Source organism: Eptesicus fuscus, chromosome 6 (genome assembly GCF_027574615.1).
Source record: "Eptesicus fuscus isolate TK198812 chromosome 6, DD_ASM_mEF_20220401, whole genome shotgun sequence".
NCBI lineage: Eukaryota > Metazoa > Chordata > Mammalia > Chiroptera > Vespertilionidae > Eptesicus > Eptesicus fuscus.
Genome location: NC_072478.1, coordinates 20,512,965 through 20,536,691, shown reverse-complemented (window position 1 = coordinate 20,536,691; position 23,727 = coordinate 20,512,965). Strand labels below are relative to the sequence as shown.

General features: G+C 55.8%; 2 protein-coding genes across 6 annotated transcripts; one reads left to right on the top strand and one right to left on the bottom strand.

Moving 5' to 3' along the window:
- The first annotated feature begins 1,126 nt into the window (after positions 1-1,126).
- Positions 1,127-5,568, top strand: PODNL1 (podocan like 1). Its single transcript, XM_028134578.2, has 9 exons — positions 1,127-1,405; positions 1,863-1,956; positions 2,261-2,325; positions 2,440-2,549; positions 2,780-2,936; positions 3,195-3,310; positions 3,780-4,437; positions 5,129-5,277; positions 5,418-5,568. Exons 1-9 carry the CDS (start codon positions 1,127-1,129, stop codon positions 5,566-5,568), a joined length of 1,779 nt encoding a protein of 592 aa, XP_027990379.2.
- Positions 5,569-6,252: 684 nt separating this feature from the next.
- CC2D1A (coiled-coil and C2 domain containing 1A) lies at positions 6,253-22,677 on the bottom strand. Of its 5 annotated transcripts, none has more exons than XM_028134547.2 (29): positions 22,394-22,677; positions 20,723-20,858; positions 19,616-19,731; positions 19,459-19,524; positions 19,048-19,182; positions 18,716-18,953; positions 14,209-14,333; positions 13,831-13,903; positions 13,591-13,662; positions 13,357-13,487; positions 13,205-13,277; positions 12,388-12,521; positions 11,908-12,022; positions 11,654-11,826; positions 10,806-10,928; positions 10,661-10,719; positions 10,454-10,570; positions 9,193-9,266; positions 9,060-9,118; positions 8,890-8,941; positions 8,706-8,805; positions 8,528-8,618; positions 8,088-8,225; positions 7,935-7,999; positions 7,300-7,363; positions 7,077-7,203; positions 6,926-7,002; positions 6,791-6,838; positions 6,253-6,715 (listed from the first exon to the last, which is right to left on the bottom strand). In XM_028134547.2, exons 1-29 carry the CDS (start codon positions 22,451-22,453, stop codon positions 6,695-6,697), a joined length of 2,862 nt encoding a protein of 953 aa, XP_027990348.2. In that variant the 5' UTR covers positions 22,454-22,677; the 3' UTR covers positions 6,253-6,694. The 5 variants fall into 5 exon arrangements, with proteins under 5 accessions (XP_027990348.2, XP_027990350.2, XP_008156133.2 ...); XM_028134549.2 differs by having other exon boundaries at positions 7,935-7,996; XM_008157911.3 differs by having other exon boundaries at positions 11,908-12,019.
- Positions 22,678-23,727: the final 1,050 nt, after the last annotated feature.

Genomic DNA, 23,727 nt, shown 5'->3' with positions numbered 1-23,727 from the left:
TGCCAGGGGAGGAAAGGTTATCCCGGGGGAGGTCCTTGTTTTCCCAGTTTTGCCCGTTGCCAGGCACCTGGAGGTTTCTGCCCTGGAGACCTTCTGCACCTGGCCCCTTGTCCTTGCTCTGCTCATGTCTGTCCAACTGCCCACCACACGACCATGGGCATCCTCACCCGGTGGCACACGCTGCTGCTCGGGCATTGAGGGCATGCGACGTGCTGGGACCCTCTCCCCACTTCCTAGGATGATCTCACTTCATCCTCACACCATCCTGGGACGTGAGACCACCTTTCCTTGGCTCTGCAGAGTGGGGAACCGAGCCCCAGAGAGGAGGCTGAGCCCAGGTTCAAGCCCAGGCAGGCTGGCACTGAGTGTACATCCCTAACCACCAGGCTGGTGCCTCCACACGTGTAATTTCCTTTCAGGCAGCGGCGACTGTGGCCATTCTGGGTGAGGAGGGGTGTGACTGCCAGTGAGGCCAGCTGGTGGGGGTGGGGGTGGGGGTGCGCAGGAGGGAGGGGGGGAGGAGGAGCCCGGATAGCAGATCTGGCTGAGGGCCTCCAGGTTGGTGTCTGGGTTTAGCAGGCTGAGCCCAGGCCTGCCCTGACCCCTCCCCGCCAGCCTCAGTTCCTTGGGGACACTCCTGCGGCCTGAAGCATCCCCCACTCCTCTGCCTCCACCCCTACTCCTGTGGTCGGCCCAAATACCAGACAGGGTGAATCTAAGCTTTCCCCCAAACATTCCTTGCTCCCGTAGCCCGGCCCAAGCTGGCGGAGGTTACGCAAGCAGAGCTGGGGGTTGGGGGTGGGGAACCAAGGGGACAGGCTGGCCTTTTCTCACCACCCCATCCATCAGCCCACCCACCCTCCCCAGAGCAGGCAAAGGGGCAGGCCAGCTCTCTGGAGCCCCGGGGGAACAGCCTGCAGGGAGGGTGGCCTGTGCCAGGAGATGGGGGGCGGTGGCGGCCACAGCAGAGGCTCCAGGAGGTGACCGCCTGGTTTCCATTAGGAAGCCCTGGTCGGCAGTTCGGGCAAGACAGCTGAACTGGGCTGGCTATGGTGAGGTGGGGTGGGGGAAGGTATGAGGGTGAGGCCTGCCTGCCCTGCACCCGCTCTGGGATGCTCCTGTCACCATGGCGACATGGTGCCCAACCTGGCTACACCCTGACCTGTCCCTCCACTCCCAGCGGCTGAGCCTGCTGCTGCTGCTCCTGCTGCTGCTGGGCCCCCCAACTACCCCCGGCATGGAGGACCCTGCTTTCCCCCATATGGGGGAGAGCTCGCAGCCCCTGCCCCGGGCCTGCCCCCTGCGCTGCTCCTGCCCCCGGGCTGACACCGTGGACTGCGATGGCCTGGACCTGTGGGTGTTCCCCCACAACATCACCAGGGAGGCTCAGCACCTCTCCCTGCAGGTGAGGGGGGCACATTACAGGGTGGGGTGAAGTGGGATAAGCATGGGAAATGCTGGAATTGAGTGATGGGTGTGGGGTCCTTATGCAGGGGTGAGGCATTGGGCGTGTGGGTATTGGCAATGATGGAAGTTGGCCCTGGTGTTGGAGGTGGAGTACAGATATTGGATGTGGGAGGGGCTGAGAGTTTGGGGGTGTCAGGGGGGTCAAAATCTTGACAGTTATGGGGTTGTCTGGGGTGAAGGTGATGGATGTCAGGAGTCAACTATAGGGGTGGATGGGGCATTGGGGATTAATGTCTTTTGGTTAAGGGGTGATGAGGCATTTGGGATCAACTATGGGGGTAATGGGGTGTTGGGTTCTCTTGCTTAGGCTGATGGGAAGCTGAGAATCAGGGCTGGGGGCTTTTGTTGAGGGCTCAGGGTCATCCGGGTCAGGGGTGTGAATGCCCCCTCCCCAGAACAACCAGCTCCAGGAGCTCCCCTACAATGAGCTGTCCCGCCTCAGTGATCTTCGAACCCTCAACCTGCACAACAATCTCATCTCCTCTGAGGGTGAGGGGGAACACAGGAGGCTGCCCTCCCTGGCTTGGCCCCAGCAGCCCTCTCCCTCCCCCATGCTGGGTCTGTGGGCAGCTCTGCGGCAGTTCCCAGAACTGCCCTTTGCTGAGCAGGATGGAAACTCAGGGGATGGGGGTGGGGAGGGGGGGCTGTGGCTTTTGTGGACTGGGAGGGGGTGCCTGGAGGAGCCTCTGCCAGTCCCAGGCCAGGAGCCCTGGGGCAGCTGGGAGCACAGACTCCCGCTGCCCCCTACCCCCTACCAGGCCTGGGGTCCCCTCAATACCCACTCCGCTCCCAGGCCTGCCTGACGAGGCCTTTGAGTCCCTCACCCAGCTGCAGCATTTCTACGTGGCCCACAACAAGGTGAGCCCCCACCCAACTCCCCACCCCACCCCAGCCAGCCACACAGCAGAGTGCGGAGAGGGAACGGCAGGGGCTGGCAGGTGCCACCAGGACAAGCACACTGTGCTCCCACAGCTCTCGGTGGCCCCCCAGTTTCTGCCTCGTTCCCTCCGAGTAGCGGATCTGGCTGCCAACCAAGTGACGGAGATCTTCCCACTCACCTTTGGGGAGAAGCCGGCGCTCAGGTAGCCCCTGGGGTCTGAGGGAGGTCATGAGCCTGCCCTAGGAGGTCTGGGGGGGACAGGACCCTGGATGCTCTGTCTGGAGAACTAACACACACACACACACACACACACACACACACACACACACACTCACTCTCATGCACACTGAAGGCAGCCCTGAGCTGGGGTGCAGAGTGGGAGTGGTGGGGAGCCTGGGGGCAGGCCGGTGGAAGCAGCCTGGCTCCCCTCAGGTCCGTGTACCTCCACAACAACCACCTGAGCAACGCTGGCCTGCCCCCCGATGCCTTCCACGGCTCTGAGGCTGTCACCACCCTTAGCCTCTCCAACAACCAGCTCAGCTACCTGCCGCCCAGCCTGCCACCCTCTCTGGAGCGGCTCCACCTGCAGGTGCCCCTCCTTCACTTTACCCCCCACCCCCTGTCCCCGGCCCCCTTCACCTCTCTCCTGGAAGGCCCCTCTGTCCCCTTACATTTCCAGCTGTCAGCAATATCTTTCTCTGAGTCTCTACCACTGGCACAAGTCAAGTGCTCTGAGCAGCCTTGCTAAAGTCAGCTCCTCCTCTGTCACTCCCTTACTCCAGAGCCTTCCGTGGCTCTCCACTGCCCTCTATTCCAGACCCTAGGTTTCACTCTCCTCCCTTCCCAGAACAACCTCATCTCCAAGGTACCCCGAGGAGCCCTGAGCCGCCAGACCCACCTCCGTGAGCTCTACCTCCAACATAACCAGCTGACAGACAGTGGCCTGGATGCCACCACCTTCAGGTGGGGCTTGGGACAAGATGGGATGGGGTATAGCTTTGTGCTGGGAGTAGGGGCTGAGGATTCAGAGCCTGGGGCCGCCACCCTCTGTCCTCTCCTCTGTATCACTCCTACCCCCACGGCCTCATTTGGTGAGCACTCACTGTGCGCCAGCTCAGCCCAGCACCCGGCAGCCACCCTCGCTACCAACTACCGTGTGCTCCCATCTTGTTATCCAACATCACAGCTGCCTCATGCTGATCTGGACTCAGAACTCTGTCCTGGTCACCCCCACCTCTAATCCTCAGGCCAGACCCTGCCTTGATCACCCCAAGTTTACCTCCCACCCAGAACTCTCAACTCACCACCCCCAAGTTGGAATTTCCAGCTGACATCTCTCAGTACCACTCGTCAGCCCTTCTGCCCTCTACCCAAGATCACCTGGTCCCCGAGGCTGGGCACCCAGACCAACGCCAGTCCCCTCTCCCACCAGCAAACTGCACCGCCTCGAGTACCTGGACCTGTCCCACAATCGGCTGGCCGCGGTGCCTGCCGGCCTGCCTCGCACCCTGACTGTGCTGCACCTGGGCCGGAACCGCATCCAGCAGGTGGAGGCAGCCCGGCTCCGTGGGGCACGGGGACTGCGCTACCTGCTGCTTCAGCACAACCAGCTCGGGGCGGCGGGGCTGCCGGCCGGGGCGCTGCGGCCTCTGCGGGGCCTGCACACGCTGCACGTCTATGGAAATAGGCTGGAGCGTGTGCCCCTGGCGCTGCCCCGCCGCCTGCGGTCCCTGGTGCTGCCCCACAACCACGTGGCTGCGCTGGGTGCCCGAGACCTGGCAGCCACACCACGCCTGGCCGAGCTCAACCTGGCCTACAACCACCTGGCCAGTGCCCGCGTACACCATCGGGCCTTCCGCCGGCTGCGTGCCCTACGCAGCCTCGACCTGGCCGGCAACCAGCTGACTCGGGTGCCCTCTGGTCTACCCACTGGCCTGCACACCCTGCGGCTACAGCGCAACCAGTTGCGGGCCCTAGAGCCCGAGCCGCTGGCCGGCCTGGACCAGCTGCGAGAGCTCAGCCTGGCACATAACCGACTCCGAGTGGGCGACATTGAGCCCGGCACCTGGCATGAGCTGCAGGCCCTCCAGGTCAGAGGCTGGCTGGTTAGCCACACTGACTGTCCCCATGGCCCTTCCATCCCCCTGCTTGCCCAGGTCCTCCCCCACAAGGCCCTTGGATGATACCACAAAAAGAGCCCCCCATGGGGGGCTAGCCCTGGGGTAGATAAGACAGATTGAGCTTCCAGGCCTTTGGCCGTGCTGTCCCTGCCCCCTGGTCCTCTGAGACACCCCCTCCACCGCCTCAGTAAACACTGTGGCCTCTAGCTCCTCACCACTATTGATCCCAGAGTTTAAAGCCTCTGTGGGTGTCAGGCGCTGTTCTAGAAGGGCCACAGTGACACAATTCCTGGCCCTGGGATAAACGCCCTGCTTAGGGAGAAAGCAATCAGTAACAAACATAAGTGACAGCGTTAGAAGGGCATGAACATGTGGATTAAGTGCCATCTACATGAATGGCTAATTGAATCAGTGTCTCCCACAGTAGGAGGGAACTTGTCTAAGCCCCTAGCATCTATAGCAGGGCCTGCCCCAGAAAGGACTCCGTTTACCTCTGCCAAGGGGAGGATTTCAGCAGCCTCGACAAGGGTCCAGGAGAAGGGGCAGGACTGGGCTGGGCATGGAGGGGAGGAGGGTTTGGGAGGAGAGTGGTTTGGGGCTTAGCTGAGCAGTTGACCCAGGGCCTAGAGCCATCACGGGGCGTCTCTGCCCACCTGCCCAGGTGCTGGACCTCAGCCACAACCAGCTGTCCTTCGTGCCTCCCGACCTGCCCGAGGCCCTTGAGGAGCTGCACCTGCAGAGCAACCGCATCAGCCACGTGGGCCCCGAAGCCTTCCTCAGCACACCCAGCCTGCGTGCCCTCTTCCTCAGGTGCCCTCAGGCAGCTGGGCAGGTCCACATGGGCAGGGGAGGGCCATGGTGGGCTGTGGGGACCTCAGTAGGCCCAGGGGGTCAGGACGGTTATGGCCCCCTACCCTTGCACCTGCCCTCATGCTTGCCTCTTGGTTCAGGGCCAACAGGCTTCACATGACCAGCATTGCGCCTGAGGCCTTCCTGGGCCTCCCACACCTGTGCGTGGTGGACACGACGGGTAACCCTGAGCAGGTCCTGATCCAGCTGCCATCCACGGCACCACGGCAGCCACGGGCAGGGGGCCCCTGACCTAAGGGGTTCTGCCGGGCTGTGGACTAAGGAGACAGTGCCCACCTGGGGCCTCAACCCATCTCTCCCAGGCCTCTGGGCTAAGCCCACCTGACCAGTGCTGGCTAGGAAGCTGGGGCACCTCACACAGAGGGAGGGACCGAGGCATGCAGCTCACACATCAGGCGACCCTGCTGGCCAGGTCCTGCACAGATGGAGACAGCAACAATAAAGCCTAATTCTTTCGAGCACTCACCACCAATCAGGTGCCCTTCACGTTGTGGGACAGGAAGGGCTCTCACCATCCCTATATCCAGTGGGGAAACTGAGGCTGTAGGATGCTAAGTGGATCAGGCAATTTGGTCCAGGTCCTGTGGCTAGTGAGTGGCAGGGCTAGATTTTGAGGCCCTGAGAACCACATGGGTCACCAAGCACCACCACGTATGGCCTGACCACACCTCTAAACCCAGATATACTCAAGGCCACTGGGCATGTCTGGGTTTATACGTGAAGATTAAGTGCATGGTAGGGCAGGCGCCCTCAGGCAGCCACAGCCCCCCTGACAGATGCATGGGCCTTCACATGCAAGAACACATCCTTTGCAGACACCCCTCCTCCCGGGCACCTTCCCTCCTACTACCCCTGGGGCGGGTGTGTGGGGGGAAGACCCAAAGCGGCCACTGAGGGCAAGAAACAAAGGCAAGATGGAGAGCCGGGTGTGGCCCTGGCTGTTTATTCTGTGTGTCAACCCTGGGGCCTAGCTGGGCCAGGGCACCCCTCTGGGGAGCCAGCCAGGTTCTGGCTGCTCTCAGAGGCTTCTTTGGGTATGGGAGGGCTTAAGGATTAAGGCCGGGGAGGGACAGGAAGTAAAGTGCTTACAGGGGCTCTCAGGGCTTGGTCCAAGCCACTCTTCTACCTCCGGAACAGGCCAGGGGCACAGGCTGGCTGGTAGGCACCATCCCTGCTGCCCCTGCCAGGGAGGCTCTGACCAGGCTGGGTGGGCCCAGCAGGGGATGAGTCCATCCAGAACCGATTGTCCGCTGATTGTCTGCTTGTCTGGTCGGAAGCCGTGGCCATGTCAGCTCCTCCCAGCACCAGGGCCTGAGCCTGCTCCCGGATCTCCAGGGCGGCCAGCCCCGTTGGCCCCTCACCTGCGGAGCCGCTGCAGCTGCAGAAGTCCACAGGGGTCAGGGGGGCCATGGCCACAGCTGCCCACCCCCACCCCAACACTTGAGCTGCTCACCTCATTCTCAACCAGGTTCCGCCTGTAGAGTGCCTCCTTTGCAGCTTCCTGGGGATCCAACGGGTAGTCAGTGGGAAGCCCCTGGCAGCCCCAGTCCCCCAGTCCCCACCCGAACTCCAACTCCACCCGGCTCACCCTGCTGCCCTCGTTGCCTAGGCGCCGAGCAGCCTCTGTGTAGAACTGCAGCTGATGCTCCAGCTGGGCCATGTATTCTGAGGGTGGGAGGGGGTCAGAATGGGGCCACTGCCACTGCCCCTCCCCCATGTGCCTGTCCCTGAGCCCCCACCTCGCCGGATGCCTGGGCCCCCCTGCTCCAGCTGTGCCCTCTGCCACTGGCTGCGATGCATGATGTCCTGATACTGCTGGGCCACCTCCGGGGGCACTGGCCGCCGTGCCTGCCTGAGGGCCAGGATCTGAGGAAGTGGGGTACAAAGGGGGCTGAGAGGGCCCTGCTTGAGCCTGCAGACCCCACAATCCTGCCCCTCCAAGCCCAGTGGGTGGGCACTCACCTTCCGCTCCAGACGCTCTTGGTCGAAGGCCAGCACGCTAAGGCTATGCAGGGGCCGGGCAGATCTATGGGGTGGGGATAGGGATGAGGGTCTACAGGGATCCCTCATCCCTGACTCCATTTATTTGACACGTTGGGTACTGGGGAACAAGCCAGGCCCACCACAATGTTGCTCAGCCTACACCCTAGTGGCAATGATGTACACTCAGGCAACTGTATACACAGGCAACTGCAATGCCTGTGCCAGGCAGTCAGAGAGGGCTTCCTGGAGATGGCAGCCAACGTGGGACCCAAAGGAGTCAGAGCTGGGCAGAGGAATAGGGAACAAGTGTAGAGGTAGAGGTGCTCCGGGCATTGTAACATAGACGCCAAGAGGACGGTGAACACTAGGCGTAGCCATGAACCAGTAGGAGGAAGTGGGGGAGAGAAGGCTGGATATTTTCACAATGGTCAGATCAAAAAGATCTTAACGATCAAGCTGAGGAGTTTAAACTGGATCCTCTAGGAGAAAGGGAGCCAGGAAAGGCTTTAAAGGGGGAAGGACATGCTCCAATTTGTGCCTGATGAGATATTGTCCAGGAAGGATTGAGATGGGAAGAGGGGTTCTTTCCAGCATGGCCTGGCTCAGCCACCTACCTGTTTCCTGGCTCCCTTGTGGGGGCAGGCATGAGAGGGGCCTTCCCTTTAGGCCCAGCAACCTGCTTCAAAGGACAAAACCAGTGTTGTGAGTCTTGGCTCCCCTTGAACCAAGCCTCCCTCCCTGGGGTTGCTGCTGGGTGGGGGTCTCACTGTGGGCACAGCTGCTGGCACGGGGTCAATGACCAGCCATCTCTCAGTCACTGTCTCTAATTGCTGGGCTGTCAGTGGCTCTCGAATCCGGACCATCACTTCTAGCCGTCCCCCTGTGGGCCGGCGACCATCCAGGACCTGGGTGGGCATAAGGGGAGGCTGCTGGGAAGCAGGCAGTGGCTGGAGTCCCAGGGCTGGGATCAGGGAGAACCAAGGTGATTTCCAAAATATGAGCTCATGGGTGAGGCCGAGACACCAGCCGGTCATAATGGAACAGGTGTTGGAAGTATTAGGGGCTGGGAGTAAGGAGGTCTTCAACTCCCAGGGGAGGGGCTGGGTCAGCAGAGAGGACCCTTGGGAGGCTCAGGGCAGGGAGCATCTGAGTAATGTTAATGAGTGACATGGCCATAATGGAACATTAAATTAATGTCACCTCTTACCTCAAGGATCTCCCGGACCTCACATGCCGTCTCCAAGGCATCCAGCTTCAGCTGGGCTGTGCCCAGGACCCGGTCGGTCTTGAACAGGCCCCTATGTATGTGAGGGGACACAGGATGGTTGGCCCGGGGTAGCTTCCCCTCCCTCAGAGCCCACGCAGTGCCTGACCCCCCAGCTCACCCCTTATGGACCACTTCGAACTTGATGCCTTTGGTCTGGATCGCCCTTCGGAAGCCTCGGTGGCTGCGGTTGATGCAGAGTTTGAACTGCTCCTTGAACTCTGCTCAGGGAAGGAGGGAGGGGTCAGCTATGGTCTCATGTCATTTCTGCAGAGGGCGGGGGGCACCTGTTGCCCATGAATTACCAGGCGAATCTGTATTCTTGATCACGCTGGTCTTGTCTTTCTGAGCTTCTTCCTGGGACCAGTCAAGAGGCAGGCAAGCTCAGGGCCTGGGGCCTGGCCTGGGACCCCTGCCCAACCCACTTCCCATCCTGATGGGGCTTGAGCCCATCTCTCTTTGGCTCTCCACATACCACATTGGGATAGGGGAAATCGAACCGAACGAAGACATCCAGATCACCAGGGGACAGCCCTGTGGGCAAACAAAGGTCACAGCTGGGCAGAGGTGGTCCCCAGAGCCCTGACCCCTGCCTGGCGCCCCCTCACCTGGAGGTGTGGGCAAGTTGATGCACTTCACGATGAACAGGAGCATGTCATTGCTGCTGAGGTCTGGGAAGATCCTTCCGGGAGGGCAGGTGGGGAGACAGAGGCACCTCAACCTCACTGCCCCCCACCTTTTCCTTCAGCAGGGGTAGGGAACAATCCCGGCACTGCCTTTAGGGGTGTCGCAGCTCCTGAGCTCCAGTTTTAGGATTAGACAAACGAGAGTTCTCTGTCCAATTCCGCCAATGACTAACTTTTGGGTATTTTCTTTAGTTTGCACACATTTATTTAGTACCTACTATGTGCCAGCCAGTGCCCTAACTGCTATAGGCCTTCTCTTCATTTGACATTACTTGAGTACCTACTAAGTATCAGCCAGTGACCTCATGGCTTGGGGACCTTCCCTTCATTTAATAATATTTCTGGAGGCCCTACTATGTGCCAGCCTGTGTTCTTGATCACGCTGGTCTTGATGCTGGGGATACAGAAGTAAATGAGAGAGACCCATCTCTGTGCTCATGGAACCTGAGCTGACTGAGTGGAAAAATGCCCAATGAATAAAGAAATAAAGCAACTCTGCAAAGAATTAAAATAGGGGAAAAACTGAAGTGTGCTCAGGAGGGGCTGCTTTAGATAGGGTGGTCAGGGAGGGCCTCTCAGGTGACATCATAGGTGATGCTGAACGTTAAGAAGGGGCTGCATAGAGATGCTACATGGGGAACAGAGTCGGGGCAGGGCACATCGCTGGGGTGAAGGCCCTGAGTGGGAACATGCTTGGTGTGTCTGAGGGACCAAAAAGAGGTCTGTGTGGCAGGAGGCGAGCAAACTGGGGACAACAGATAGGAAGGAAGTGACAAGGAGCCAGGCCAAGCAGACGTGGGAAAGCCAGGGTAAATGGTGTGGATTTTCCTAGGTGGTTATCCTAGGTGACCCCAGAGGCTGCACCTAACTTCTATAAGTGGGAGCAATTACCCCAACTATCCAGGGTGTGGGAACACTTTACTGAAGCAGGACCAACAACCGCCATCCCACGGGCCCCTGGACAGGGCACACCTCTGCACTGTTTCCAAGGGGTGTCGCTGTTAACACCCCCTCACTTGCCATTACTTCACTCACACCTCATGCCTGCCTCAGGGCCCTTGAGTGTGCTATGCTCCCACCACCCACCCAAACTCTCCTCCAGAGGCAAGTCCTCCACCAGCTTCTGGGGAGGGCAAACCCCTCCTCAAGGGGGCATCTGGGCCAGGGGCCATTGGGGCCTTACTTGATGACGCTGAAGGTTCTCTGCTCAAAGCGGGCAGAGGGCGTGGGGAGACCCCGGGCGAAGGCCTGCTTCAGAGTCTCCATGCTCCGCTTACAGTCCTCTGCTAGTTTCTCAAATCTGCCATAAGAGGGCTCTGCTCAGGTCCCTGGTCCCAGAGGCAGGCTGGGGGTGCACACATCAGGCAGAGGTGGGCATGGGGGCACTTACTTGCTGGTTTCAGCAATGTTGCCCAGGTGAGTGAACTGGTTAGAATGGTTCAGACACATCTGGTGAGGCAGAAGACAGTGAAGGGAAGGTTGAGGGGCCATGACCTGGGGGGAACCCTGCTGACCTAGGCCAGGGGCCCCCTCACCTCATGCTGCTGCCTTATGAGCTTGGTGAGTTCACCGTAGCGCCGGATAGAATCCTGAGACAGACCAGGGCCAGGCCGCTGGACCAGGGTGAAGTCATCCTTGTTGACGGGGGCGGGTGGCACCTGGGAAAGACATCGCTCATGGAGAGGGGCCTGCTGGTCTGCAATGAGCAGGCCCGCCCTGATCCCTTTTTGGAGAGGCCTTCCCTGACCACTGCTTTGGCCCCTGCCCCTGCTTTCTTCCCCAAAGAGAAAAGTGATGCTTAGAGAGAGGTGGATAGTCCTGACCAAAGTGGCAGAATCTATTAACTACTTCCCCCAAATCTGATCCATACCCTCTTCCCTAATAATGGAGTTCTGACTGGGTACATGGCCGCCCCGCAAGAGACATGTCTCAGCTTCCCTTGCAGCTAGGTGCAGCCATCTGACTCAGTTCTGGGCAATGGGAGGTGAGCAGTAGTGATGACAATTCCATGCCACTTCCTTAGAGGAAACTGCTTGGCCTGCAATTTTTCTCCCTCATGACTTCCCATGAACGGGATGCAGACAGATTAGTGGTCTACTTGGACCACGTGCACAAGGACAACCTCCTCAGGTGCAGCAGAAAAACAAAATGGAAAGAACTTGGGCTCTAAAGGGCTTTATCTTTCAGAGCCCAGAGCACCCTGAGTGTTACATGCAAGAAACATAAACACCCGTCTTGTTTAACCAGTCTCTTAGGAAGAGCCTATTTGTTACAGCAGCTTAACCTGCATCCTGACTAATATATTCCAAGTCACATGGCTGCTAATTGGCCATAGCCCAACAGACGAGCACCTGGGAAGGTCTAGCTGGCCCAGAGGTTTCACCTTGGTGATATCCACAGGCAGCCCGTTGCGTGAGGCCTCCAGCATGGGCTCCAGCCCCTTGGCCTGGCGCAAGTGCATCTTGGCGCCCTCCACGTCGTTCTTCTGCTTGGCTCGCAATGCAGCCTGCAAAAGCTGCTTTTTTCGGCCCTCCAGGAAGGCCAACTGCTGCTGGGCTGTGGGCACAGGGGCATCTGCAGGTGTTGCCCAGCCTATGGCCAGGTGACAGGCAGTCAGGGTGGGGAGGGGGCACCTACCTCTGTTGGATGTGCCTTTGGAGGCTGCTTTAGCTGCTGAGGTGGATCCTGGTTGGGGTGCCTTTGAGGCTGGCGCCTTGGGCTGGGCTGTGGGGGCCGCAGGGCTGTTGGGCTGCTGAGGACAGAGAGAAAGTCAGAGCTTTTCCAGCACCTATGATGAGGCCACTCCCCAAGTAGTCAGGGCCTGACACTGACAACAGTGACCAGCTTAATTTCTGTTTCCTCAGCACTAAATACAACATACAGTCCTGTTCTCCTTGAATCTTTGCAACAGCTTTGGAAGGTAGGGACTAGGACTATGCCCACTTTATAGATGAGGAGACTGAGGCTCAGAGAACAAAATGACTTGCCCATGGCCACATGACCAGGAAGTGGCAGGGCCAAGAAACGAGGCCAGTTCTTTCTGGCTCAAGATTGGGACTGTCAGGATTTACTTTGCTGTCACTCCCTGCCTCACCCCAAGAACCCAGCCCCTGATACCTTCTTAGGCTCCTCATCCTCTTCGTCTTCTGGGCCTTCTTCCTGGTTGGCCAACTTCATAGCAGTCTCTAGGACCCCCACCAGGCTCGGCTGGGTGGACTCGGAGGCCTCTAGGCCCTGGATAGGGAGAAAGCCTGGGCGGCCAGTCAGGGCCCGGTCAGGAGAGAGAAACCTGTGCCATGATGGTGGAGAGGTGGGTTCCACCTGATCCAAAGGAGCCTTGGGTCTCTGAATCCACTTTAAATGCAGGAAGGAGCTGCTGGTGGTTTGGTATAGACACCAGCCCGTGTCAACCTCCCTCTTATCTCTTGGCTCCTCTCGCCTGACCCTGAACCTTGACCAGACTCCAACAAGCAAGCACTATGAGCTGCTGTGCTGGGTGCAAGTGTTGGTCCTGGGCCTGGGGGGACTCCTGGGGGACCAAAGTGCAGAGAGATCATTGCTCTCAGAAGGGATGCTCAGGCAGCTCTGAGAACCCAAAGGAGGCCTCCAACTCACTGGGGCGGTTAATGGGAGGCTGAGTAGGTATCTGTAAAGCCGAGGAGCTGATGACTAGGGAGGAGTGAGTCAAACAAAGAAAAGGAAAGATCAGACAGCAGTGGGCTAGCCAACGGGCTCTTCAAATAAAACCCCCTGATTTTTAGTGTTGGCCAAGTTCCAAGGTGTAAACACTCCAACTATACTGACTTTAAGCTATCAATTGCCTAACAAGCTTGCCGAATTCCTGAATGTGTAGCAATCAACTTCCTGAGTCTGTACAGTCAGAAGGATTAGCACCTGCAAAGGCTCAGAGGCTGGAGGGAGGGGCAGGGCCTACCTGGGGGCACTGGCAGCTCAGCAACATCCACAGCTCGGCCAGCCTTGTGGGCTCGAATGGCATCTTGGTATTGCTGTGGGGGACACAGGTATTAGGACTCCCTGGGCACGGTCTCCAGGTGCTGCCCACCCACCCACTCAGCCCCCATGCACCTTGACAATGCGCTCATGCATGCGAGCCTTCCGCTGGTCCCCTTTGGTCTTAGCCTGGGCTGCGGCCACGTGGTATCGCTCCATCCGCTGTTCCAGTGCTTCCAGGAGAGTCCGTGGGGGTGGGGGAACCTCTGGGCCCAACGAGGGTGGGGGCGGGGTTAAGAGTGTTGGAAAGGGAGGAAGGGGACTGTCTTGCCCTGGCCCGCCTGCCCGCCCAACGTCCCAGGAGCCTACCTGGTGTGGACGGCACCGTGGTGGGAGTCGGAGGTTGCAGTGGCGGTGATGGTGGGTCTTGGGGCAGCTGGTCTGGGGGCAGAGAAGCCCAGTGCAATGAGGGGCTTGCTTGTGGCCGCCCCTACCCCCAGGCTGGTGTGGCCTGAGCGGGTCTCCGAGCCTGACCAAAAGGGGCGGCAATATCAGGAAGTCAGTGGAAGCCTCCAATAGTCCAGGAAGGTGGGCAGGTGGGGTCCTTACCAGGTGGAGGGGGCAAGCGGGACAAATCCACAGGCTCCCCGCGGCTCAGGGCCTCCAAGACAGCATCAAAGCTCTGTGAGAAGGAAGGGGGTCAGGAGAGGCTGGAGCTGGAGCCAGGTCCCTATGGGGAGCCCCCATGCCCGGCCAAGTGACAGAGGACTCCCAGTTCTGCCCCTTCCTCTGTCCCATCTTGCTTAAACCTCTTCTCACACTTAGGACCATTTCACAGAAAGGGTAAACTAACGACACCTAGGGATTGATCAAGCCGGAATGCGAATTTAGGTATGTCTGACTCTAGAGCCCACGTTCTTTGCCGCCATGTAATGTTGGAAGCATCCTGCCGTTTCCATACGACACTGTCGTCCAGTCTGGACACACCTTGGCCACACGGAAGTATCTGGTGGCAGCGGAGGTATCTCCCTTCTGCTTGGCATGAAGGGCGGCCAGCTTGTACTCACGTTGGCGATTCTGCAACTGAGCCAGGGGGCCAGTGCTGCAGGGACCTGGCAGGGAGAAGAGCACACAGACCATTTCTATTCTCACAGCAAAAACTGTTCTTAGGCTCATTTTATAGACGTGAGAACTAAGGCTCAGAGAGGGGATGCTGTCTCCCCAAGGTCACACAGCCTGAAGACTGCATGGTGGGGACTCAGCTTAGGCCTGGCAGGCTCCAAAGCCATTGCTGTTTTGTGCCCCAAATTTTTTGGAAAACTTTATGTACCGTTAAGCATTTTTAAGATGACATCTAAAAGTTTTTCATCTTAAGTTTCAAAAGTGGCCAATGTTGTCATTCCCAGTATCTTGCAAATATTTACATTCGAAAAAGGAAAGCATCGCACCACTCTTTTAAGCCTAACATATTTTAACTACTATGGTGATTTGGAACTCATCAATATTCACTTTTTAATTTTTTAAAACTATGACAGAATACAAATAAGGCAAAATTCACCATCTTAACCATTTTCAAGTATACAGTTCAGTGGCATTAAGTACATCCATTTGTTGTGCAGCCATCACCACCATCCATCCACAGAACAGAACACTTTCATCTTTCCAAACTGAAATTCTGTCCCCATTAAACACTAACTCCCCGTTCCTCCTCTCCCAAACCCTGGCACCCACCATTCTGTTTCTGAATTTGATTCCTCTAGGAACCTCATATAAGTAGAATCAGACAGTATTTATTCTTATATGACTGGCTTATTTCATCTCACATAACATCCAAAAGGTTCATCCACATTGTAGCATGTGTCAGAATGTCTTTCCCTTTTATTTATTTTATTTTATTTTTAAATCCTCACCCGAGGGTATATTTTTTACTGATTTATATATAGAGATGGAGAGGGAAAAGGAGAGGGGGGATGGAGAGGGGAGAGGGAGAGAAGGAGAGAGAAACATCGATCGGTTGCCTCCAATATGTGCCCCAACCAGGGATCAAACTTGCAACTTAGGTTTGTGCCCTGACCAAGAATCGAACCTGCCACCTTCTGGTGTATGATATGACACTCCAATCACCGACCCACCTAGCCAGGGCAAGAATGTCCTTCCTTTTTTAAAAAAATATATTTTATTGATTTTTTTACAGAGAGGAAGGGAAAGAGATAGTTAGAAACATCGATGAGAGAGAAACATCGATCAGCTGCCTCCTGCACACCCCCTACTGGGGATGTGCCCGCAACCAAGGTACATGCCCTTTGACAGGAATCGAACCGGGGACCTTTCAGTCCGCAGGCCGACGCTCTATCCACTGAGCCAAACCGGTTAGGGCTGTCCTTCCTTTTTAAGGCTGCATAATACTTCATTGTACAGATATACTATTTAGTTTATCCATCCATCAATAGACACTTGGGTTGCTTCTACCTTTTAATCATGCTACTATGAACATGGGTGTGCAAATATCTCTTCTTGTCTCTGCTTTCAATTCTTCTGAATATATACCAACATTTACTTACAAAACATTTACCAGGGTTCGCTTTTAGCAGTTGGAAATTTTATTTTATTTTATTATTTTTTTTAAATATATTTTATTGATTTTTCACAGAGAGGAAGGGAGAGGGACAGAGAGCCAGAAACATCGATGAGAGAGAGACATCGACCAGCCGCCTCCTGTACACCGCCCACCGGGGAACGTGCCCGCAACCAATGTACATGCCCCCGACCGGAATCAAACCCGGGACCTTCCAGTCCGCAGACCGACGCTCTGTCCACTGAGCTAAACCGGTTTCGGCGTGCAGTTGGAAATTTTATACTTCTTCTCTTCTTTCTATCCACATCCCCCACAGAATTTAATCCTAACATTATCTATGTGGGGACTTGAAAGCCTTTTTTGACCTCCCTATCATACATTTGTAACCAAAATACATTTGTGTGGTGTGTTGGTAAAGCTGGGAAACAGAGGATTAAACTGCTTTTTAAACAGCAATTTAGTTAGTTTCAAATAATAGGCTCAATATGTTTTCAGAGGAAGTATCTCTAAATTGAAAGTAATAGGTAAATGCGGTACCATCTCACACCTGTCAGAATGGCTATCATCAACAAATCAACAAACGACAAGTGTTGGCGAGGATGCGGAGAAAAAGGAACCCTCATGCACTGCTGGTGGGAATGCAGACTGGTGCAGCCACTGTGGAGAACAGTATGGAGCTTCCTCAAAAAACTGAAAATGGAACTCCCATTTGACCCAGTAATCCCACTCCTGGGAATATATCCGAAGAAACTAGAAACACCAATCAGAAAGGATATATGCACCCCTATGTTCATAGCAGCACAATTCACCATAGCTAAGATTTGGAAACTGCCTAGGTGCCCGTCAGCAGATGACTGGATCAGAAAACTGTGGTACATCTACACAATGGAATACTATGCTGCCATAAAAAAGAAGGAATTCTCATCATTTGCAGCAACCTGGATGGAATTGGAGAACATTATGTTAAGTGAAATAAGTCAGTCAATGAAAGAAAAATACCACATGATCTCACTCATTTATGGGTAATAAAGAACATTATACACTTGAACAAAAAGATAGATACAGAGACAGTAAAGCATCAAACAGACTGTCAAATTACAGGGGGAAAGTTAGGGAGAGGTGGGGGAGATATGAGATCAATCAAAGGACTTGTATGCATGCATATAAGCATAACCAATGGATGCAAAACTCTGGGGGGTGAGGGCATATATGGGAGTGGGGTGGGGGGTGGCAATGGTAAAATATGTACACATATAATACCTTAATAAAAAAAATTGGGAAAAAAAAAAAAAAGAAAGTAATAGGTAAGTTGTTGGTATAAAAAAACAAAGCACAAGCCCAGCTGGTGTGGCTCAGTGGTTGAGCGTCGACCTATGAAGCAGGAGGAGGTCACAATTCAATTCTGGTTGGGGTACATGCCCAGGATGCAGGCTGGATCCCATGTGGGGCATGCAGGAGGCAGCTGATCGATGATTCTCTCTTATCATTAATATTTCTCTCTCTCTCTCTCTTTCCTCTCTGAAATAAAAATATATTTAAAAAACAAACAACAACAAAAAACAAAGCACAACAGATACACCACCCAGTGACCACAAACCCTAGAAGCACCTGGGAAACAGCCTGCATTGTACTTCTGCATACTGACAGCTGGGCCCAGGGCTTTAAGTTTGAGGGCACTCGCCTGAGAAGGTGTGGACAGGTTGACCCACCTTGATATTGGATTGATTTATTATCGCAAGTCTCTCTCAGCATTAAAAAATTTTCTCCTGGGGTTGAATTACTGTTACAATTATATTTAGCACGTAATTGAGGATAGTATAAATACCTCTAGCTTTCTGATAAATACCTTTACAAACCAAGGGTAAAATTTTATTGGCAAGGCACCTCTTGCTGACACAGTAAAGGCTGGGTCCACCTCCTAACATTTAGCTCCTGATTCCCATTCATTCCTTTCCTACTTTATTTTCTCCTTTTTTAAAGTGTAGAGAAACCTGCTTCACACCAAAAAATAGATGGGAAGAGACAGAGTCTTGTTATTGCCACATCACACCACTATTCTCCGAACCCCTGCCAACCTATATGCCAAAAACCCCATCATGAAAATTTTGGGATCATTTCAACCAAGAATTTCAGGTGACAATTTCCAATAGTCCTCCTTCACCAAAAACAATGGCTTAGAGACCAGCCTGGCCGCTAAAGGAATTAAAGACCCCGTGTTCACATTCTCAACCCAGACCATCCTTTTATACCATCGGATTGGTTCCTGTCTGGGAGCGTTTGCCCCTGGAACAGATTCTAGAAGGGAGAGGTTGCGTACTTCTTCCATATAGTGGGAGGAGGGCGACCCCAGAGGGGGAGGTTGAGTTTCAGTAGAAAAGACAGACAAGCTGAGTGCTTGAGAATTATTCACTTAAAACTCTGTATGTGGGAATGTTATTCAGCCCCAAAAAAGAATCAAGTTCTGAGACAAGCTGCATTGTTATCCTGAGTGAAAGAAACCAGACAGCAAAGGACAAATAGTGTATGGTTCTACTTATATGAAATATCTAGAAGAGGAAAATTCATAGACAGAAAGCAGAATAGAGGTCACTAGGAGCTGGGGGAGGGAGATGGAGATGGGGAGTTAGGGTTTAATGGGGACAGAGTTTCGGTTTGGAAAATAGAGGTGATGGTTGTGTAATGCTACTCAATTACACACACTGAAATATGGTTAAAATGGCACATGGTACGTTATATATATTTTACTACCACCACACACACAAAAAAAGGTATTCATGAACTGCAGAGGCATGCAGACCTTGGAAAGGAAGAATGTTTATAATATCTAACAATCAGTACAGGGCCTAAACCCTCATAGAGGGGTCAACCACTGAATACATCCTCCGACAGCCCATGTCAACATCCCTGCTCCCAGCCTACCTGGGGGCAGCTGGGGCTTAGCCAAGCCCAGTGACGAGGCTGGGGCAGTGGAAGGAGGACCCTCTACTGTGACCCTGGGTTCTGGGGCCGGCAGGTTCACAGAGCCTGGCAGGGTGGGTGCAGGAGTGTGGTGGCTAGATGTGGCTGTTGGGCCCTTCCCCACAGCAACGGGAGGTGGGATGTCCTCTTCGTCAATGGCACTGCCCTTCCGGACGGAGGCCAGCAGGTTTTCCAGTGTCTGGAAGAAGGTGTCAATGTGGGTTTTGGAAGAGCACAGAGCTGCGTGCAGGGGCAGTGGTGGGGTCCCAGCACCCTCCTGTCTGCCCACTCACCTTAAGTCCCCGCTCATAGCGCCGCATCTTGGCACTGTCTCCGGCTTGCCTAGCACTTTCAATCGCTGCCTGGTAGAGGGCCAGCCTCTCCTGCAAGGTGGCCTCCAACCCTGGGCTGGGGGCTGTGGCTTTTGGCTGTGGGAGGGGCCGGGGGCATGGTGTGGGTGGGTGGTGACCCAACGTGGCCCACCCTGAAGGTGTTCTTGGTGGAGGGCCTACTGCACACCAGCCATGTCACCCCTGGGCCAGTTGCCCCCACCTCGGAGGGACAGAAATTATCATACCCTTTCCTAGTATAGAGAACTGGGGCTCAGAGGTGTCCCGTCATCTGCCTGAAGTCACATGGCTAAGAGGTCACAAGGGAAAGCCTTGAACCCCGGGCTATAGGGAACAGGGTTGTCAGAGATCTACCTGGGCCACAGGAGGGTGGGACTCCAAAGTCTTCTGCTCCTCCCCAAGGACCTCATTAAGCTCCGCCTGCAGGGACACAAGGCCAGAGGCCTGCATGTGTGCCCAACGGATGGGGCAACAATGGGAGGAACCCTCCTGCCCCACTCTGGACACTCACCAGCAGGTCATCATCAGCCTCCACATCCTCCTCGTCTGTCACCTCCTCCTCATCCTCATCCGGGTCTCTCATGCACAAGCTGGCCATCTTCTCAATGGCCTCCATGGGCAGGGGACCTGGCAGCAGGGGGAGGCGCCAGGTGGACCGGGATCCTTCAAGAGTCCCCAGTCTCCCATCCCGGTCACCCACAGCCCCGGAGAATAGGGTAGCAGGCAATGGGGCAGCATGTCTCCCTCCTGGCACTTCCATGGCACCCACTGCCCTAGATCCAGCAGGCACAATCCCGCTTCCCAGAGACCTCACCGGCCTTATCCCTTCCTTATGAAGCCTGAGTTCAAACTCTGGCTCTGGAACTTTCTCACTGTGGGACACTGGGCAAGTTGGGTGACTCAAACTTTTTGTGGCTCTGTGCACGTCCAAGAATAACGGCAAAAGAGCCGCATGTATTGATTTGGGGTTACAAATAACTTTTAGCCAGTAGGTGAATTCACAATTACAGAATCTGTGATAATGAGGATCAACTGTATTAGCTAAAAAGTGTAAAGGCTACGTCTGCTGTCTGGGCTCCAGCCCCACTTGACCACTTTAGAATCCTCTGCCCAGTGCCATCCCCCCCAGGGCATTTGCACATGCTGTGACCCCTCCCAGAAGTGCTCCCCACCTCTTCATGTGGCCCTCCCCATTATGTGTGCCTCCTCCAAGAATCCCCTCCCAGCTCATAGGTGTCTTCCCATACTCTGTGCTTCCCCCATCGCCGCCCCGATCACAGGACAGTAGGTTGGACAACTCACCAGGTCCTGTGTGAAGTGCTTTAAGAACACCTGACGATTAATTCCTGTAAGTGTGGTTTATTCCCATTTATACATGGGGAAACTGAGGCCCACACAGGTGCTGGGATTCTTTAAGTCACAGCCAGAAAGTGGCTGAGCTGGGAATGAACCCTCACTCTGGGTACAGAGTTGACAGCTTAACCTTTAACCCAGACTGTGGTTTCAGGAGGGCAGGGACCTTCTCTATCTCCTTTCCCCCGTCTTCCCAGCACCCAGCTCTGAGCCTGGCCCACAGTGGAGCTCAGGAAATGTTCCAGGGATGGACTGAGAGTCTCACCTTTGCCTCTGAGCTTCTCCAGGGTTTGAGGCTGGCCCCCAACCAAAGCCAAGAACTCAGCCTCCAGTTCCTCATTGTTAACTCCATCCTCAGGGATCATCAGGCCATCCGGGGAGAGATCAACCAGCAGACCCAGCTGCGGGAACAGAAAAGAGTCCAGTCAGACCTTGGGATGCACCACACCTAGCCATGATTACCCAGGGTCCCCTCAGGAGAACCCAGGCCTTGTGGCAAAAGCCATTTCCCTGGGGAGTGTCAGAAATCTGGAACAGGCCCAGAATGCAACAGGTGTCAGATGGCCAGGGCCCCTGGCATATATCAACATGGGGCAAAGGGCAAGTGGAGAGATCCCGCTCCCTGCTCTGAGTCCACACCCATGATTCGCTGCTTGCAGAAAGCAGTAGGGAAAGCAGGCCCCACACCCTGCCCAAAGCACGGCCACTCTGCACACCTGGGCTTTTCCTTCTAGCATCCTCAGCAGAGGGGGCCATGCAGGAAGCCCTGCCCTAGCCGGTTTGGCTCGGTGGCTAGAGCATCGGCCTGCGGACTGAAAGGTCCTGGGTTCGATCAAGGGCACGTACCTCGGTTGCAGGTTTCTCCCTATTCAGGCCCTGGTCGGGGCTCGTGCAGGAGGCAACCAATCGATGTTTCTCTCTGTCTTTTCCTCTCTCTTCCACTCTCTCTAAAAATCAATGGAAAAATATCCTCAGGTGAGGATTAAAAAAAAAAAAGTAAATAGAAGCCCTGACAGTAACATGACTTTGAAAGTGGGGTCTTAGCTATGTAAAAGACCATTTTCCTATCCTTTCCTAGCCTGGTTAATGACCCATCATGACATGATAATATTAGGATGAACTATATAAAATTGCCCTTTCTGTGGATCAAAAATGACCCAATATTGGCAATTATGTATGGATCCTTCTAATACTATTAACAATGACAATAATATTTACCGAGTGCTATGTTCTAGCACTTACCATAAATGATTCCAATGAATTCTCACACCTGTCCTACGACATAGGGGCTCTTAGGGCCTCCATTTTACAGATAAGGAAACTGAGGCTGAGAGCTGTGAGGCCAAGTATCCAATGTGCAAGGGTTAGGAGGGAACTTCAGGTTAGCCAGACTCCAACACCTGGGTACTAAGCAATGGCCTGGGCTCCTCCCATCAAAGCTGAGAAAAATCAAACCCTCCAGGTGCTGGGGACAGGGGAGATGGGAGAGCAGGCGAAGGGACCCAGCCACAGTCCTGTGGGCTCATGGCAGCAGTTCTGGATTTGCACTTAGCTCTGACCAACCTGTTAATCCCCATGACCTTGGCCAGGTGTCTTTACCTTTCTGGGCCTCAGTGTCCTCATCTTTATAATGGGGATAAAAGAGTCTGACCTGGCCTGGCTGATGGGAGGGTTCAAAGCTGCTCAGGTCAGGGGAGCAGTACCTGTCCTTCTCCCAAGTCGAGGCCTTCCCCTCCCTACTGGAGCTGTGTGGCAACAGGTGGCCCTGAGCCTCGGGCGGGGCGCCATTAGCTGGGGAGCCAGGTCCAGTAGGCCGCACTTTGGGGGTCGAACCTCACTTGGGGGGCGGGGACCGGGACTCACCTGTGGGGTGGAGATCAGGTTCCCTGAGGAGTGGGGAGGGTTCCTTAGGTGGGGCCGCGGGGTACAGACTTACCTGGCGGGCAGCGGCGGCGCCTCGGCCCGGGGGTCCCGGGGTTCCCTTCCTCTTGTGCATCTTCCAGGATAGATGGCCAGGCCACGGCCCCCACGCCTGGCCTTGCCCTGCCTCCTCCCCCGGGGCCTATGGCCGCGCACGCGCCCTTCCAGAGCCCTGCGCCCCTCGCCGGCGCCCCGCGACCGCCGAACCCAGGGTCCTCGGTCCCCGGGGTGGCCACCCTACTTCCGCCTCGTCCCTTGGGCACCGCGGCACCGAAGCGCGGCCACTGGACTTGCGGGGCCCGCCGCATTGAAACTACAACTCCCGAAAGTCAGTGCGTAAGCGCGCGTGCGCGTTGCGGGGCGGTGGGTGGTGCCACTTGTGGTACCGGCAAGAGGCGGGGCGTGAGCGCCAAAAGCTGGCGTCGCGCATGCGCGCGACTGGGCCTCGCAGTGCGCGGGAAAGAAGCAGAGCGCGCTCCGATGTGAGGGGTGGCAGTGGCCGCAGGGTTCACTTCGTCCCGCGTGGCGGTCTGGGTCTGGGCCTTCCTCACATTTCGGTGGCCGTGGTAGGGTTAGTGTGGGCCTAGTTACCAGAAGCCATTCCACAAGCCTCGGGCCTCAGGCCTCCTGGCCCTTCAGCTCCAGACCCTCTCGGAGGGCTGTCCGGCCTCTGAGAGGAACCAAATTATCTTCTATTTTTTCCAAAATATTTCACGCATATAACTTAACCTAGTTGTCCCGCACCAGCTCCAGGCAGACCTTCCCAGTTCCTGATAAGGACAGAGGTTTCTCAACAACTTCTCTGGCTCAGGTCAGTTTGGGCTTGTCCGGCCCCAAGGGTGGAAGGAATTGCCCTGCAGTAACTCCCGTCCCCTCAAGGCCCAGGCGCCCCCCCCCCCCCCCCCGTGAAAGCCCCACATCCAGTCCTTGAAGCGTCCCAGATGGCCCCTCTAAAGTCACCTGGTGACTCTGAAGGACTCTCGATGTCCCCTCCAAAGCCCTCGTGTGTCTCTAGATTCTAGAGTCTAGAAGGTTCCCAGAGACCCCAGCCTGGAAGGAGGGAGCTTCACACAGGCTGCCCCAAGACTTCCCACTGAGGTCACCCCAGCCCCATCCACCCCTGAGCTCTCAGGTCCTGGGCAGATGGGCAGTTCCCTCTCTGCCCTCTGCAGCTGGGAGGAGGTTGGAGTTCTCCCCCAGCCATGCATGGCCCAAGGCTGCTGTGACTCCCACCCTGTGTCCTCTTGGGGCCTAACTGACCCCTCAGGGCAGCCATGTGGGCCAAGATGGGGGATGGGGTGGCTTCTTCCCTCAGGCAGTGTCACCGGGTCTGTACCCAGGGACAGTGAG

What these genes read in the sequence shown, in the direction of transcription:
- CC2D1A (XM_028134547.2), bottom strand. Translation starts at nt 22,453, where the DNA reads ATGCACAAGAGGAAGGGAACCCCGGGACCCCCGGGCCGAGGCGCCGCC. An exon ending in GCGCCGCCGCTGCCCGCCAG is followed by an intron (nt 20,859 to 22,393) that starts GTAAGTCTGTAC and finishes CTGTTCCCGCAG; the next exon opens with CTGGGTCTGCTGGTTGATCT. An exon ending in TAGGCAACGAGGGCAGCAGG is followed by an intron (nt 6,839 to 6,925) that starts GTGAGCCGGGTG and finishes TTGGATCCCCAG; the next exon opens with GAAGCTGCAAAGGAGGCACT.
- PODNL1 (XM_028134578.2), top strand. Translation starts at nt 1,127, where the DNA reads ATGGCGACATGGTGCCCAACCTGGCTACACCCTGACCTGTCCCTCCAC. An exon ending in CAATCTCATCTCCTCTGAGG is followed by an intron (nt 1,957 to 2,260) that starts GTGAGGGGGAAC and finishes CTCCGCTCCCAG; the next exon opens with GCCTGCCTGACGAGGCCTTT. An exon ending in TCTACGTGGCCCACAACAAG is followed by an intron (nt 2,326 to 2,439) that starts GTGAGCCCCCAC and finishes GTGCTCCCACAG; the next exon opens with CTCTCGGTGGCCCCCCAGTT.